Source organism: Vicia villosa, linkage group LG4 (assembly GCF_029867415.1).
Source record: "Vicia villosa cultivar HV-30 ecotype Madison, WI linkage group LG4, Vvil1.0, whole genome shotgun sequence".
Lineage (NCBI taxonomy): Eukaryota > Viridiplantae > Streptophyta > Magnoliopsida > Fabales > Fabaceae > Vicia > Vicia villosa.
Genome location: NC_081183.1, coordinates 150,310,715 through 150,326,504, shown reverse-complemented (window position 1 = coordinate 150,326,504; position 15,790 = coordinate 150,310,715). Strand labels below are relative to the sequence as shown.

Below are 15,790 nucleotides of genomic sequence, written 5' to 3'. Positions count from 1 at the left end.
CCGACTGGCACACCAAAACCACTCTACATCTTCAGGTTTAAGATAATTGAACAGGGGCAGCTGTCATACCCCAAAATTTGCCCATGCTATTTATCTTGCTCAAATTCAAATCAATACAGTCAAAACTCCTGATTTTTTGTCAACATCCTCATGTTGAAGTATCAATCCCCATTTGATCAAGAATTGATCATGGTTCATCAAAGAAAAAAAAACCTAATTAGCGAAATTCCAACTTTTTGAGTATTGGGCCTTTATTAAAGTATCCACGTGAGTTTGTTGGCCAAATATTAATTATTTTATGAATTTATTCATATTTGATTTTCATTCAAATAAATTCAAATAAAATCATCAAAATAATTATATAATTGGTGCATTAAACTTTTATTTGATTCAACCCAATCAAACTTCATCCATGGGCTAATTCAAGATCCCTAAGTCTATTATTTTATTTTTGTGGCTTTTATTTATATTTATATGAATTCTTATTCATTTAAATATTAAATAGACTAAATAAAATATATAATAGATGGATTTGTTTTTTCTAATCATGAGAAGGTGACCAAACCATCAAAGATTCGTGTAAAGCAAGATATGGAAAAAAATGATTGAAATTGGCAAAATTTTGGAAAGCTTGATAATGAAAGATTCAATCACATGACAAATCTCAATCTGCCAAGATTGAATACAATTTTGTTAACCTACTTGGTTCCACATAAATACTTGGGCGAAGCCAGAAGAAGAGAGTTTTTGGAGAATCCTATTCATCTTTGACGAAACCCCGAGACAAAAGAGAAGAGCAAAAGCTTTCAGGGACGATTTCAGAATCCTATTCATCCTCAATTTGTTTCGAAGTTATTTGCAGCAAATACCATCGGCCTGGACATTCAAGACATTACGCATAATCTTCACCGCGTTTACGGTTTGTTCGTCGTTTTCCTTAATTTCAATTATAGGCCTTCACGCATCATAAATCATGTTTAGATATATATGTGTGTTGAGCATCATGTTTGCAAGCTCCCTGTGCCGTTCGATTTACGTTTTGTTGCAGGTTTTGTGATCCACCATTGTTAGGGTTCTTAACTCTGAATTGGGGGTTTTTGGTTAGAAACAGCGTTAAGCCAAATTGAGAGTTTCATTGAACTCGTAAGGTCGCGTATGCTTGGGTTTTGCTATCGTATCGTGTTCATTGACATTGATTTGCAGGATTTCAAGAAAACGTTTATGGCTACGAAACAAAGCGTTGCCGAAAGCGTATGAATTTTCTCTTAATCCCATGAGGAAGAACGACGTTACTGAGCGCTATTTTTTTTTAAATCTGGGAATCATTGTTTTAATATATTTTAATTAATGTTTGATGCACTACTAGCGAGAAACTTGTGGCCCAGTGGTAGCAGTCGAGAAATTGATTCCTTGCCCTCGAGGACGCATGTTCGATCCTTGGGGGACTGTTTTTGTTTGATTTTATGTGTCATATTTTGTCCAGCAATCCAGTACTTCTCCCACGACGAAACATCATAGCACATCAATACTTATCTGCCGTTGGATTGTCATGCGCCCAAATCTAACAGTCCTCAAAGAAGCGCCCTATGGTGGACGTCCAGCAGCCATCCACACCGGATCTAAAGCTGAGTCTTCTAAATTTTTTTGTTTCTTTTATTACGTAACTATTTCTTATTTTATTTTATTATATAACCCTTTATATATATGAACCTTATAAATAATTCTTTTCAAAAAATAAAGCTTTTCTCAAAAAACATATAAATAAGAATATTTATTTATTTTAATTATTGTTAAATAATTTTAATTGTTTTAAATCAATTTAATTTGTTTAAATTGTTTATTAATTAATAAAAATCCATATTAGGGTTAACTTTTAATCGAAACCCTATTTTCACCAGTTTAATTAATTAGGTTGGAAAACCAATAATTAATTAATTCGACTTTATTCATTCTATTAACCATGGCTAACTTGTGCCTTAATTAGGGTTTACAAGAATTAACCCTACACTGAAAATATATTTTTGTTTCTGTGCCTTTTCAGGGTTGATTTTCCAATATACTCCGACTATGCGCCACGTCAAGCCAAAAGCTAAGTCCTACTTCATATTTATTTTAAATAATCATTTTATTTTATCTTGTTCTTTTTGTCAAATTAGGGTTAAATTTAATTGCCATTGAATTAGCCATACACTCACTTCCTCTTATTTCTCTATTCAATTATCAGATGGTCAGAGTCAATGCTTCAAGCTACCTCCAATTCTCAACCTTCATCAATCGAAGCTAAGTTTCTTTTACCCTTTTTCTGTATTGTTATGTTTATTTTTAGGGTTAACCCTAGTTGCCTCTGAACAAATAATACACTCACTCTCTTCTGTTTATTTTCAATTTTTAGGGTTTGTTGACCGCCAAGGCTACGAGTGTTGGTAATCCTAAACCCTAACCTTAATATTTTATGCTTTATTATTACTTATGTCAAACCCTATTAAGGGATCCGCTGGTTACAATTTCCCTCCCCCATATCTGTTTTGATTATATTATTTAAATGCGTGGTTAGTAATCCTAGGGAGTGCAACCTTTGAATTGAACATAGAATCACTAAATTTACAAGATAATATATTTGAATATAATCACATGATTGGTGCACACACGCACGCTTTTGGGTAACCTCTCCGTTGCCTTGTTGCCTGTTGCCTTGTTGCCTTGTATTTTGTGCAGAAAAGCCAAGTCCCTCGAATACGAGGATACCTCAGCCATGTTGCCTCGATAAAAAGGTCACGACCCTAAATGATGCTGCCTTCGATACACAAATGACCTCGACCCTCGGAAGTTGCCTACGGAAAAAGGCTGAGGTATCTTCTGGTTGCCTAACGAAAATGGCTTATTCTGATCCTTGCCTTAGACTACCTGCCCTCCTATGGCATGGGACAGTCTTATGGCAAAGGATATTTCGATGACCCTTCTACCTCCAAACGAAAGGCTTCCTGCCCTCTTATGGCAAGGATTGACCCTTTCATTCTGAAAGGCTAAAAAGAGACCTATCATCTGAGTTTAAGGTAATTGCCCCTAATTGCCTTGCAATGCTCAATTTTCATATTCTTTCTCACAATTCTTCAAAAACTGGCTACGCTCATTTACGAGCTAAAGTCTACTTTTTTTTCCTTTCATCTACTTTTTCTAAAGACAAACGAGCAAGCAAAGCAATTAAGAGCCCATGGAAAACCATGGATGCAAAGGGTGCCTTACACCTTCCCTTTGCATAAATTACCCCCCGAACTTAGATTTCTTTAAAAGGTTTTTTTCTGTTTCTTTTAGCCTTTCTGAATTCGTTTGGATAAAATAAAAGTCGGTGGCGACTCATGCTTAACCGCGACATTTCGATTGATAAAAAGTCAGTTCACCGTATTACACCAGCCCAATCACCATCACAATACACTACCAATATTGAAGTGGTATTATGATAATAGAGAATACCATTTTCATAGGTTCCATGTATGTACTTCATGATTCTCTTTACTTGATTCAGGTGGATGGCCTTAGGTTTAGCTTGGTATCATGCACATACTCCTACAACAAAAGTGATGTCAGGTCTGCTTGTTGTTTGGTATAACATACTTCCTATCATACTTCTGCAGAGGCTTTGATTTTCATCAACTTCATTCTCATCTTTTGGTAACTTCACAAGAGTTGCAGCTGGAGTTCTTTTATGGTTAGCCTTTTCATGATCAAGTTTATTCACTATACTCTTTGCATACTTACTTTGAGATACAAAAATATTGTCTTCCATTTGCTTTACTTGAAGATTAAAAAAGTAAGTAAATTCTCCTACAAGACTCATCTCAAATTCAGATTGTAGTTGTTAAACAAAATGCTCCACCTACTTATTTGACATCTCACCAAAGATTTAACGGTTGAGCAAAACACAAGAAATGGGGGTTTGAATTGAATTTTCAAACACTTTTTTCTTTATAAATACTATTCACTCAAACAATCAAGATAGACAAGTTAAGAATGAAAAGTGACACTTTCGGTTTATACAAATTTACCTTAAAAAAGGCTAATATTTTCCATTCGCCAAGGTGATTTCGCCTTCAAAAAGAACTTAATCCACTAATCTTAAAATATTGCAAACAAAAGTCTAAGAGTTTATAAAAACACCTTAGCCCTCTCAAGTATAAATACTAACACCTAATCACTTGAGAAAAAAAACAAATCTCACAAGATTTACAATAGAAGTGTTTACAATGGTGCTTCTAGATAAGAAAATGAAAGAGATTTAAGAACAAATGTTTGCACAAATAATGAGCAACAACTCTTTGTGTTTGATATTCTCTTGAATGAATATTTTTCTACTTGAATATTTTGCATAGTGACTCTCAATTTTCTTTCTCTTTGTTTTTCGTTCACGTTGTAATAGTTCAGCATTTTCTTCAATGGGATAGTGCTTTTATATACAGGCCCAAAAAGTAAACCGTTGAGAAGGACAAAATGTCATTATCATTGCCAGCTAACATAACGACTCCTATGAGATCGTGGGAGACAAGAGCACACAACTTCCTTTGGTCGTACTTAAATTCTTACCATAGTGGAATGGGTATTGTATTATTGTACTATTATCTTCTTGTGCAAGTGTCTGATCTTCTTTTCTAATGAAATACTTATGATATGAAGTGATGATGAGTACTGAGGAGATCATGTTAGATGAGTATTCCAAGAGTATCAGAGTCTTCAGAGTCAGAACCTTGTCATCATAGTTAAAAGTAATAGCTAATCTGAGAAACAATTCTTGATTTCTGAGTTGGAAGCAAAAGCTTATCTAAGTTGGAAATCTTGATTTCTGATCTGGAAGTGACAACTTACCTGAGAAAATCATGTTTCTAGCGAACATTCAACATTCTTCTGAACTGCTGATGTTTATTTAGAAGTGGGTGCAATAGTTCTTTTGAGGTGTGCCAACAATGTTTTTGATGATTTTTTTCAAATAACAGTCCAGAATCAAATAAACAATTTTATCTACACACTTAAGAAACTATTAGAGTACAAAATTGTTACATATAAAATATATGTATTGTTATCATCAAAACTAGAGATTAATTGTACAATCAAATCTTGTTCTAACAATCTCCCCCTTTTTGATGATGACAAAACCATGTATTTTGATAAAACAATTTTACAAGGTTATATCATAAAAAGTATTAGAGTTAGATAGAGAAACTCCCCTCTGAGATAAACAAGCTCCCCCTGAGTCTAGGACTTTAGAGATTAAAGGATATAAGAGAGTTGTTAACTTGTTAGAGCCTGATTTTAGCATAATAAAACTTGAATTATCAGAGCTTGATTTTATCAGAACCTTATGAGCATCAGAAGTTATTTATCAGAGTTGATCCATTTTCTATGTTCAATGTGTTCCTGAAACACATTCTAAACTCTTTGCGTATATAAATTGTTGAATGTCATGTAAGCAATGGGATTTAGAGAATTAGATATGTATCAAAATCATCACTATCCCCCCTTTTTGTCATTGTAAAAAAGATAAGAAAAACTATTGTATTTTAATTATTAAGCACGCTTTTCTAAAAACACCAAGAAAGGAATATCCAGTTTAAAGATGAAAAGACTTTCCTTAATAATGGATAAGAATACAAACACGACCCATAAAAAACAAAAGGAAACATAAAGACGGAAAAATATAGAAAAAACTTTAAAGAGGTGCCCTAATATGCTTAAGGGTTAAAAGGAAGAAGGCTCTTATGAACAAGTTGAGCCATCATGCTGTGAATGTTTTTATTGAGGGCATTTTGCTTGTCGAGTCTTGTCCTGACCAACTCTTATTCTTTCTGCATGTCTTCAAGATTTTTTAACAGAAGGGAAAAAATATTAGCGCCATCTGAACCCCTGGAAGATTCTTCCACTTCTTTCTCAGCTGCTATTCTCGCAACTTATGTGGCTGCTTTATCAGCTTCAGCTTTCTCAATGACCTCTTTCTCAGCAACTTCTATCTCGGCAGCCTTCTGAGCCTCTGTCGCTTGAAACCTCTCGTTATCTTCCCTGACAAAATTATCTTTGACCTGACCTGAGAGATTTCTGATTCTGAGAAATTCAACAAACATCCATCTATTAAACCTGCTTCAACTAGCATTCACTTTAGAAGAGTCACTGCAAGTGCTAGACTCCCCTTGGAGCTTCTTCACTCTCCTTACGGCATTGTCCTTGAACATGGAAATTACTTCATCATGGTTCAGGTTAGGAGGATGAAGGTCAGAGGTTTGACCATCAAGACTAGTTTCCTCTTCAGAACCAATTTCATCATAAACAGTTTCATCATAGTCAGAGGAATTATTTGGTAGGATGATGTCATTATTCATGACGGGTGACTCAAGATTAGAGGGTTCATATATGTTGGTGATATCTTGGAAGGTTTGAGTTGTCCTAGTTAGAGAAATGACATCTTATCTGAGAAACACATAGAGATCCTTTTCTAACGAACATTCACATTCTTCTAAACTGCTGATGTTTCTTTAGAAGTGGATGCAATAGTTCTTCAGAGGTGTGCCGACAATGTTTCTGATGATTTTTCCAGATAACTATCTAGAATCAAATAAACAATTTTTTATGCACACTTAAAAAACTATTAGAGTATAAAATTGTTACATATAAAATATATGTATTGTTATCATCAAAACTAGAGATTAAATGTAGAATCAAATCTTATTCTAACAAGATTATGTCATCAACAAAAACTTGGGCTATCATGAACTTCCCTCCATCATTCTTCACAAATAGAATTTTATCTATTCCTCCTTTATTGTACTTATTGTTACCGATTTGAACTAATACTCTTATAATTGAATATCAATGCACTACTATTAATTGAGTTTGTTTAACAGGACTAAATTATAAAGTTTTCAGCGAACAAATTTAAATTTGAGTGAAGATCCATTTTTGTGCCTCACAAAAATTACACAATCCAAATTAGTCCCTCGCAAAAAAAAAGGATCTGATTTAATCCCTTACAAAATTTAATCGGACCATATTAGTCCTTCTGTTAATATTTTTTTAAACCGGTTTTTTTATACTTTTAAACCGTGACTGGACTGTCAGGTTGACTTTTATTTTTTATTTTTAAATACTAAATTGATTTTTAATTATAATTTCATTTTTAAACAACAATTCTGAATTAATAATATCAAAAAAGCCATAATTATTTTTATATGGAATTGAATCCAGGACCTTTAATCAATATCTTAAGTATTTATCACTAGCCTAATGTACATTCATGACAAATAATTCCTATAATTTTAAGTAATATTAATAATTCTGAATTTAAAACAAAAAAGTTAAAATTTGTACCAATGAGGTCTCAAACCCAAGTTCGATCAAGTTAAATGATAGTCACTTTACAACTAGACAAATCAATTTCTATTGTTAATATTCTTAATAATGAATACTTAAGTTAATAATTCAGAACAAACATTTACTTGTTTCAAATAACAAACAAATAAATATTTACTAATTTTAAATAATAAAAAATTTAAAAATAAAATTAATAAAATATAAATCCTAAATATCATTAATAAAAAAATAAAAAAAATAAGAATTTAATTGAATTACTAATAAACTAATTGATCACTATTTAGTTTAAATTAACTAAATAATTTTAAAAATTAATTGATTATTTAATTTAAATTGATTAGATGTTTTAGCCATTAGTTGAATTACTATTAAATTAACTAATTAATATTTAATTTGAATTAGTTTGAAATAAGTAAATATTTATTTGTGTGTTATTTAATTTCAATTACATATAATTTAATTTATTTTTAATCGATTAAATATATTGAGGATTTACATTTTATAAATTTTATTTTTAAATTAGTGCAATATTTGAATTAGTAAATATTTATTTGTGTTTTATTTGAAATAAGAAAATATTTGTTTTAAATTATTAAGTTAAATATTTATCATTAAGATTATTAACAATAGAAATTGATTTGTCTAATTGTAAAGTGATTATCATTTATCTGACTTAGGTTTGAGACCTCATTTGTACAAATTTTGTAATTTTTGTTTTAAATTCAAATTTATTTAATATTATTAAAAATCTTGGAAATTATTTATCATGAATGCATATTGGTCTAGTGATAAAGACTTAAGATATTGTTTAAAAGTCTTGAGTTACATTCCTTATAAGAAATAATTTTTGCTTTTTGAATATTATTAAATCAGATTTGTTTAAAAAAAATTATAATTAAAAATTAATTTAATATTTAAAAAATAAAAAATAAAAGTGAACGTAGTCACAATTTAAAAATACGAAGAAAAAAATGGGTATTCACTCTTTAAATTAAAAATGAAAACTATAATTAACATTTGAGGAAAATCTACAATTAACTAAAAGTATTATCTATCTAATAATATTAATGACACAATTAACACATACATGTTTATATGTTAGACAACTTATTACCCAAGATTTATAAGTATGTAGATAAGAATCAACCCTTAATTATTTTGACCACATAGTCCATTTGTTATACTAAAGGTAATAGAAGTGTGTTAGTTGTTACGCATTCAATGACGTTTTTTATGCCTAAAACGCTTTTTGGTTTTTTAATAAAAAGTTTTCTTTTTATGCAAGAAACTCTTATATATATATATAAGAGTATATACTTGGTGATAATAACATTCCCATTGACCCTCCCTACCTATTCTTCTAGCAGACATGTCAAGTTGTCATTGTGTTGAGAATCCACCCAACTTGAACTCAGGTTTCAATGGAGTTGGGACTGTCCTTCAACTTGGAGGACTTCAATCCTATGTCACTGGCCCCCTTCATTCCAAATTGGCACTCATCCTAATTTCTGATGTCTTTGGTAAAATTCAACATTTTTCTTCAATTTATTATTTTATAATTCTATCACGGAAAATGAAGTTATTTCAACAACACCATTATATTTTGAAGGTATGTTCAATATAAATTTGATTAGAAGTTGTTTTTTACTCATTTCAGGGTACGAAGCACCAAATCTAAGGTAAATAAAACTCTCACCAGTATGACTCCTTTCACTCTCAGTCCTTTCTAGGTGATAGATTTAATGTGATAAATATTTCTATGTTAAACAATTATCAAGATGTATGTAACAAGCTTCACAAGAAGCACTGTAACAAAATTCAAAGCCATTGAAATTAATTGCAAATAGAATTGACTATCTTTCACTATAAAGGAAACTTGCAGATAAAGTATCAACATCTGGATTCTTGGTTGTTGTTCCTGATCTTCTATATGGTGACTACTTTGATATTGATAATCCACAATTTGACCGAGCTGCATGGTTAAATGCTCATGGAATGGTCAGCTTCTTTCTAAAAAAATGCATTTGCACAATTCTTATCATAACATTCATTTTGATGATCATTTGTTTTTCTTTATAATAAGGTTTTTAGTATAGTATATGTTTATGAGAATCTGTTGTATATTTTTTCCTTAAAGGATAAAGGAAGTGAAGATACCAAACCTTTAATAGCTGCTCTAAGGAGTAAAGGTGTTACATCCATAGGAGCTGCAGGTTTCTGTTGGGGAGGTGATTCTTTGTTGTTCTTTACACTAACAAATCATACAAAAGAAAAACAAATCTATCATTAGAATTTAGCTTAGGATAACTCAATTCTTATAAAATCGGTTTTTAGGGTGAAAACATACCATATTGTACGACTATATTTCCACGTCATATATCATCTAATAAGATACTTTTAACATACCATCACCAAAGTAGTTAGATAGCGAATAACACAACGAATCTTAGCTAGATAGACTCAAATATCATCTTATATTTTTTTATATTAGGTGTAACTCATTTATATAAAACCGAATTAAAAGGAGAAGACCGCACACTTATAGGGTTTGTTGCAGGTGTTGTGGTTGCAAAATTAGCAGTCCCCAGTGACATTATTCAGGCTGCAGTTATTTTACATCCTGGTCCAATCTTAGATAAAGAATTTAATGGTAAACTTATGCTATTAAGTTGTCTATTAAAAAATAATGATTATCACAGCTATCCACAACTTTAATTTTTTTTCTTTCAGATATTAAGGTTCCTATTGCTCTATTGGGAGCAGAAATTGATGATTTTTTCCCAAAAGAAAAGTTGAAGCAAGCTGAAGAATTGTTGTCTGCAAAATCAGAGGTGAAAACTCTTGTTGATTCTCTTAATAAACAAAATTATCAACTTTTTGGTTAAGTAGCTAAATTTAATTCGGAGTTACTAAGATTTACAATTTCATTTCTATAATAGTCATAGTCAAAATATGGTTCACAAAAATTGACTTCATATTATTTATGTTATGTTAGATAGAAAGCCTTGTGAAGTTGTACCCTGGCGTTACTCATGGTTGGTCAGTGAGGTACAATGTTGAAGATGAAGTTGCAGTTAAGAATGCAGAAGAAGCTCATGAGGACATGTTGAATTGGTTTATCAAGTATGTCAATTGAATACCAATAATCATGTATACATAGAAATAAACGCACAGAAATGATAAATGTATTTCCTTAATTCAATAAATAAAATATGAGATGGATTTTGTATTGGTATATTTATGTAAAGGTCGTAGGAGGCGATGTGAGGTTCTCATTATTCTTTTTATCAGATCAATTTCTATTTATTATATGTGTCGCCCTTATATTAGATATTCCTCCTTCTTCAAGGATAAGTCATCCGACGTGAGAATTGGGGAGTGATGTGTCCTCATCCTATAATGGCATGGAAGAAGTCAAGGGGAAAATGGGTCACACTTCTCGGAGTACCAGGAGATAAACTATTCATTCCCTAAGTGGTTGTTATTTTCAAGGATGTCTTGGATCCACACCCAATGTGCCTATAAATTCCTCAACATCACAATTGAGAAGGATAGCCTAACTACAACACAAAAATGCATGCATACAAAACTTCTCACCCCATGTGAGCTAGCTCTCAACCTCACAATAAACCTTAAATTCTTTGACAACTCTTAACCACTAGAGGTTGTCATGCATTTGAAAATTTAGCAAGTACAATTGGTGTCCATCATAGGGTTCATGCATACAAAACTTCTCACCCCATGTGAGCTAGCTCTCAACCTCACAATAAACCTTAAAGTCTTTGACCACTAGAGGTTGTCATGCATTTTAACTTTGAGCAAGTACAATTGGTGTCCATCATAAGGCCCGGTAAAATAAACCCATGCCACTATTATAACATTCAGTCAAATTATTATCCTCACGTTCATCTTCTTTGTCCATCATACTGAATAAGAAGACAATGACTCTGACTAGCGAGGAATCTGATGACGAGGAAAGTGCCATAGTAGAGATGTACTCTGCTATGGATGACCTTTGTCGCCTGAACCAAACTCTGGATGACCTACGTCAAGGGTGGCTCCATTGTGGGACCAGGCGAGTCAAAATCTTAGGGTCAAAAGTCCTCAGATAGTCTAGGATCCAATAACAAGAAGGTGCCAAACAAAGAAGGCAGAGACATATCCATTTCCCATACCTTGAACACTATCGCAGGGGGATTTACTGGAGGCAGAGATACCAGTTTCCCCCAAAAGAGATATGCCAGCCAAATTCTAGTCATCGATGGTTTTCCCATTGAATCTGAGGCAGGTGAATCAGAAGCTATGAAGGCCAAGATTACCTTTTCAAAGAGGGATGCAACCAACATTCAATCACACAACAGTGACCCCATGGTTATCACCGTTGAATGTGACGATTGGGAAATCAAAAGAGTCTTGATTGATCAAGGGAGGTATGCAAGCATCCTTAACTAGGATGCATATTAGAGGTTTCTCCTGGAGTTAGATGACCTCAAATATCTCTAGGGGTCATTGGTGGGTTTTTCAAGCGAGGTAGCATAGGTGAAGGTTTATATAATGTTGATTACCGCCTTTGGGGCATAATAAAATGGCAAATAGGTCAAGGTAAGGTATCTAGTAATTGATTTTCTCTCCTCATTTAATATGATCATAGGGAGGCCCAATTTTAACCAGTTGGGTCGTTCTATCTACCTTATATATATATATATGTATGTGTGTGTGTGTGTGTGTGTGTGTGTGAAGTACGCACTCCCAGATGGATGAGTCAGTGTTATCCAGGGGATTATGATATTTCCAAAAAGTTCTGTATAGAAAGCTTGAAGTTGAAAAAGGTCACAATAGTAGGCGTGAACGCCGTAGGCATGAAGGTCAAGGTAAATCCTCCAGGGGAAGCTCTCGTAGATAGGTGCTTGACCATTCCAGATGAGGAGAGAACAAAAGCTTCAAAAAAGGACCCCTTGTCTAAGGATGATTGCTAAGGCAATGAGCCTCTCTCAACTATTTTTATAAGGATAATAATATTTTTGTAGGGGCACTATTTACCTATGCAAATTGATAGTAGGTTTCAATGAGGCCCTCACTTTATTTATATATGTTTTGGATTATTGTTGATCCACAAACAGGATGTCAAGGAGCAAAGGAATCTTATTGAAATCTCCTATAAGGCTATTGATTATGATGGATCCTCATGTGGGAATCCTTGCCGCCACTAAGGATATATAATATATTGGATCCTCGTGTATGAATTCTTGCTGCCTCTAAGGCTATTAAATATGTTGGATCCTTATGTGGAAATCCTTGCCGCCCTAAGGCTATTAAATATGTTGGATCCTCATGTGGGAATCCTTGTCTTCTTTAAGGCTATTGAATATGATGGATCCTAATTTTGGAATCATTGTCGCCTCTTAGGCTATTAAATATGATTGATCCTTATGTGAGAATCCTTGATGCGTCTAAGACTATTGAATATCCTAGATCCTTATTTGGGAATCCTTGTCGCATCTAAGGCTATTGAATATGTTGGACCCTTATGTAGCAATCATTGCCACCTCTAAGGATATTAAATATAAGGGATTCTTATGCAATAATCCTTGTCGCATTTCAAGGATATTATGAACGTCAGATCTCTATGTGGTAGTGTGAGAAATTTAGGCCCTTCATGAGAGTGACAACTCTAAGTGAGGAAGTTCCCCGGTTGGTCATACCAAGATAGTAACAGATAAATAAGATCAAATATAAGAGTATCATCTAGGTGTAATATTCAATAATACATAAGATGCCCTTGGGGATAAACATTAAGGGCATGATTACAAAGAAAGGAAAAAAAAAGATAGGAGAATTCTACATTTCATTGACCCCCTTCAGAAGTCAATTTATCCTCTGGAGTTCCTCCGGGAAAGTCGCCTCTAGATTAGCATCTTATTTTGCCTTATTTCCCTCAAGATCAACTCTAGTATCCTTGAAAGGAGAGGCGGCATGGTCGATAGGATGGGGATCACACGTGTCATCCACCAGTTGGCCACCACAGAAAAATTTGAACCGTACATGAGTCTCAAATCCATCCCTTGATAGAGAAAGGCCATTTGTTCTTTCGCCCTCTCAAAGTAGATGTTAGATGTTACTATCAAGTTATCATTTAGCATATATATCTCATCCTCTAGCTTCTTTTGAGTGTTAAGAGCTTGATCCAAGGATTGTTGCACTTTCTGCTCCTTGATAGCAAACTATTTGGCCTTGGACTCCGCTTTATAGAGCTTTCCTGTCAGAGTCTCCTCCTTCTTCTACAAAGCCTCGATTATCACCTGTCCCTTGGTCAAGTCCGCTTTGTAGTTGGAAAGCTTCATCCTTAACTCATTTTTAGTATGAGCATGCTTGTCCCTATTAGCATGTTCCATAAGAAGAACCCTTAGCATGTGGGTATCTTTAAGGTTAGATAGCTCCGGGGAAGGATTATTTCCCATGGCCTTGTAACCCTCCGGGTAATCTTCAGGAAAGGAAAGGCGAGCACATGTAAAATTTTTTTATTCTTTTTAAGTATAATCATTTATGATATTATTAAATAATATTATAAATATGATTAATATAATTTTTTAATTTTTTATCCTAATCAATATTGCCATATCATTAAAAATTAATTTTTATCTTTAATCATCACTGTCACGTGTGTAAAAATGAAGGGGGCCCAAACAAATTGCAAGTAAAGCAAATTTGATGGCTCAAAAAGCTAAGTTTTGAAATAGGCGGGACCAAAAAGTTAAAAACACCCAAATAGGGAGACTAAAAGTGAATTTAAGCCAAACTTTTTAGGTGGTTTAAATAAAATATGATAGGCCTCTTAAATATTTTTAGTGTGTGAGACTTAGTCATAGTATTTCTAGAAATTCTCTTGTGTCTTTACAAGACATTGGTCACTTAAACAGGCACGGCGAAAAGAGCTTTATACTTTCTCTCTTTTATAACTCTGAAGCTTTAAGTCTTGGCATAATTGTCTTTGAGTTTAACATCAGACAAGAACTTTGATACTTCTTAATGAGGCTTGAGACATATTCATGTTAATTGTCATCATTTGAGAGTTGACAGGTTTAAAACACCGATGATCCTTGAAACAAAAGTCTTCACATGAATGTCATTTGACCACAGTGTTGACTTGATCATCAAGAATATACTCAAGGGGATAGCTTGATTAAGGAAGATAGGTTGATAAACTATTTTGAGTATCTTTGACCTATTGTGCTATCTCCAGCAAATACTTGAATTCAGTATATATCATTTGATATTAAACATTGACATCATCAAAACTAAACAACTACTCAATTGACTTACAACTTTGTTATCCATTAGCTTCAACACCTTGGATTATCTTGATTATACATGCAAGCACATAAATCCATATTATCGTCCTTTTCATCTACTATAATAAGTAAACTCCAAATCTGTTCAACTCCTTATTTGTTCTAGAGATAACCTTTGAATCATAGTAATTATAAGTGTTCAGATTTGTAAAGTGATAAAATTATCATTTGTCGACATGTTTATTTTGATGAGAGAAAATTTTCCTTTATTAGGGTCCATTAGTCGAAACTCGTTGATAATAAGTTTTAGATAATGAATTATTTCCTTACAATAATCAACATCTTCAAAATCAATCTTCATCTTTAACCCATCCTACAACAAACCTAACACTACCACCCTATAACCCTTAACCTGAGATCTCACAAAATGAAAGAATCCAACCAACTTTCCAATTTCTTCCATGCATATTTCCATGAGACACACGCATTATCACACATCTAGAATTGTTAAAAAAGTGTGGAACAGAACCATCAAAATGAAACGAACTTAAGTTAATGTAACTATGAGAGGCAATCAAAGATAGGGGCGAATAGTATTGCTGGATTTTTCTTGATTTTATGCAATGTTACTTAACTTGTAATTTTACTAGAAACAAGGGAATAAATGCTACTTTAAGATTAAAGTGAATTTCTGAATTTTAAAGGCATAAAAATAATTAATACGCAAAAATTATACTAGTTCCCCGTACAACCAAGGGTACACCTAATCCCTCTACTTCTTAGAGAATTTTCCATTATATATAGATCCTTATACGAGTATTCACCATGACCTCTTTACAAATGTTATACCCCAAAATTTTCCCATCATATTTCAGTCCATCTGACTTTCAAAATGCTCAAAGACATACAAGAAAGAAGCATGCAGTCTCTCTCCTAAACAACAGCCTTTAAATCAGGGTTTCTGATTTAATCAAGGAATTTGAACTTCTGATACCTCAGGTGGATTCCATGATCTCCCATATGATTCAAAGTGCCCTCATGCCAAGTTTCAAGCCCTGATTCAAAAGATTGCTCACTCAATGACCCAAATAATCAACAATCGACTGGTTGACCTAAAAGTCAAACTATGATCAAATCACAATCAAAGTTCC

The 15,790-nt window shown here is 33.1% G+C and overlaps 1 protein-coding gene across 1 annotated transcript; it reads left to right on the top strand.

Annotated features, from left to right (window-relative positions):
• Nucleotides 1-8,692: 8,692 nt before the first annotated feature.
• On the top strand, nucleotides 8,693-11,109 carry LOC131599930 (endo-1,3;1,4-beta-D-glucanase-like). Its single transcript, XM_058872168.1, has 7 exons — nucleotides 8,693-8,870; nucleotides 9,008-9,029; nucleotides 9,222-9,348; nucleotides 9,488-9,578; nucleotides 9,908-10,000; nucleotides 10,081-10,181; nucleotides 10,346-11,109. The coding sequence occupies exons 1-7, from the start codon at nucleotides 8,720-8,722 to the stop codon at nucleotides 10,484-10,486; spliced, it is 726 nt and encodes a 241-aa protein (XP_058728151.1). The 5' UTR covers nucleotides 8,693-8,719; the 3' UTR covers nucleotides 10,487-11,109.
• The last annotated feature ends 4,681 nt before the right edge of the window (nucleotides 11,110-15,790 follow it).

What these genes read in the sequence shown, in the direction of transcription:
- LOC131599930 (XM_058872168.1), top strand. Translation starts at nt 8,720, where the DNA reads ATGTCAAGTTGTCATTGTGTTGAGAATCCACCCAACTTGAACTCAGGT. An exon ending in CCTAATTTCTGATGTCTTTG is followed by an intron (nt 8,871 to 9,007) that starts GTAAAATTCAAC and finishes TACTCATTTCAG; the next exon opens with GGTACGAAGCACCAAATCTA. An exon ending in TGCAGGTTTCTGTTGGGGAG is followed by an intron (nt 9,579 to 9,907) that starts GTGATTCTTTGT and finishes GGTTTGTTGCAG; the next exon opens with GTGTTGTGGTTGCAAAATTA.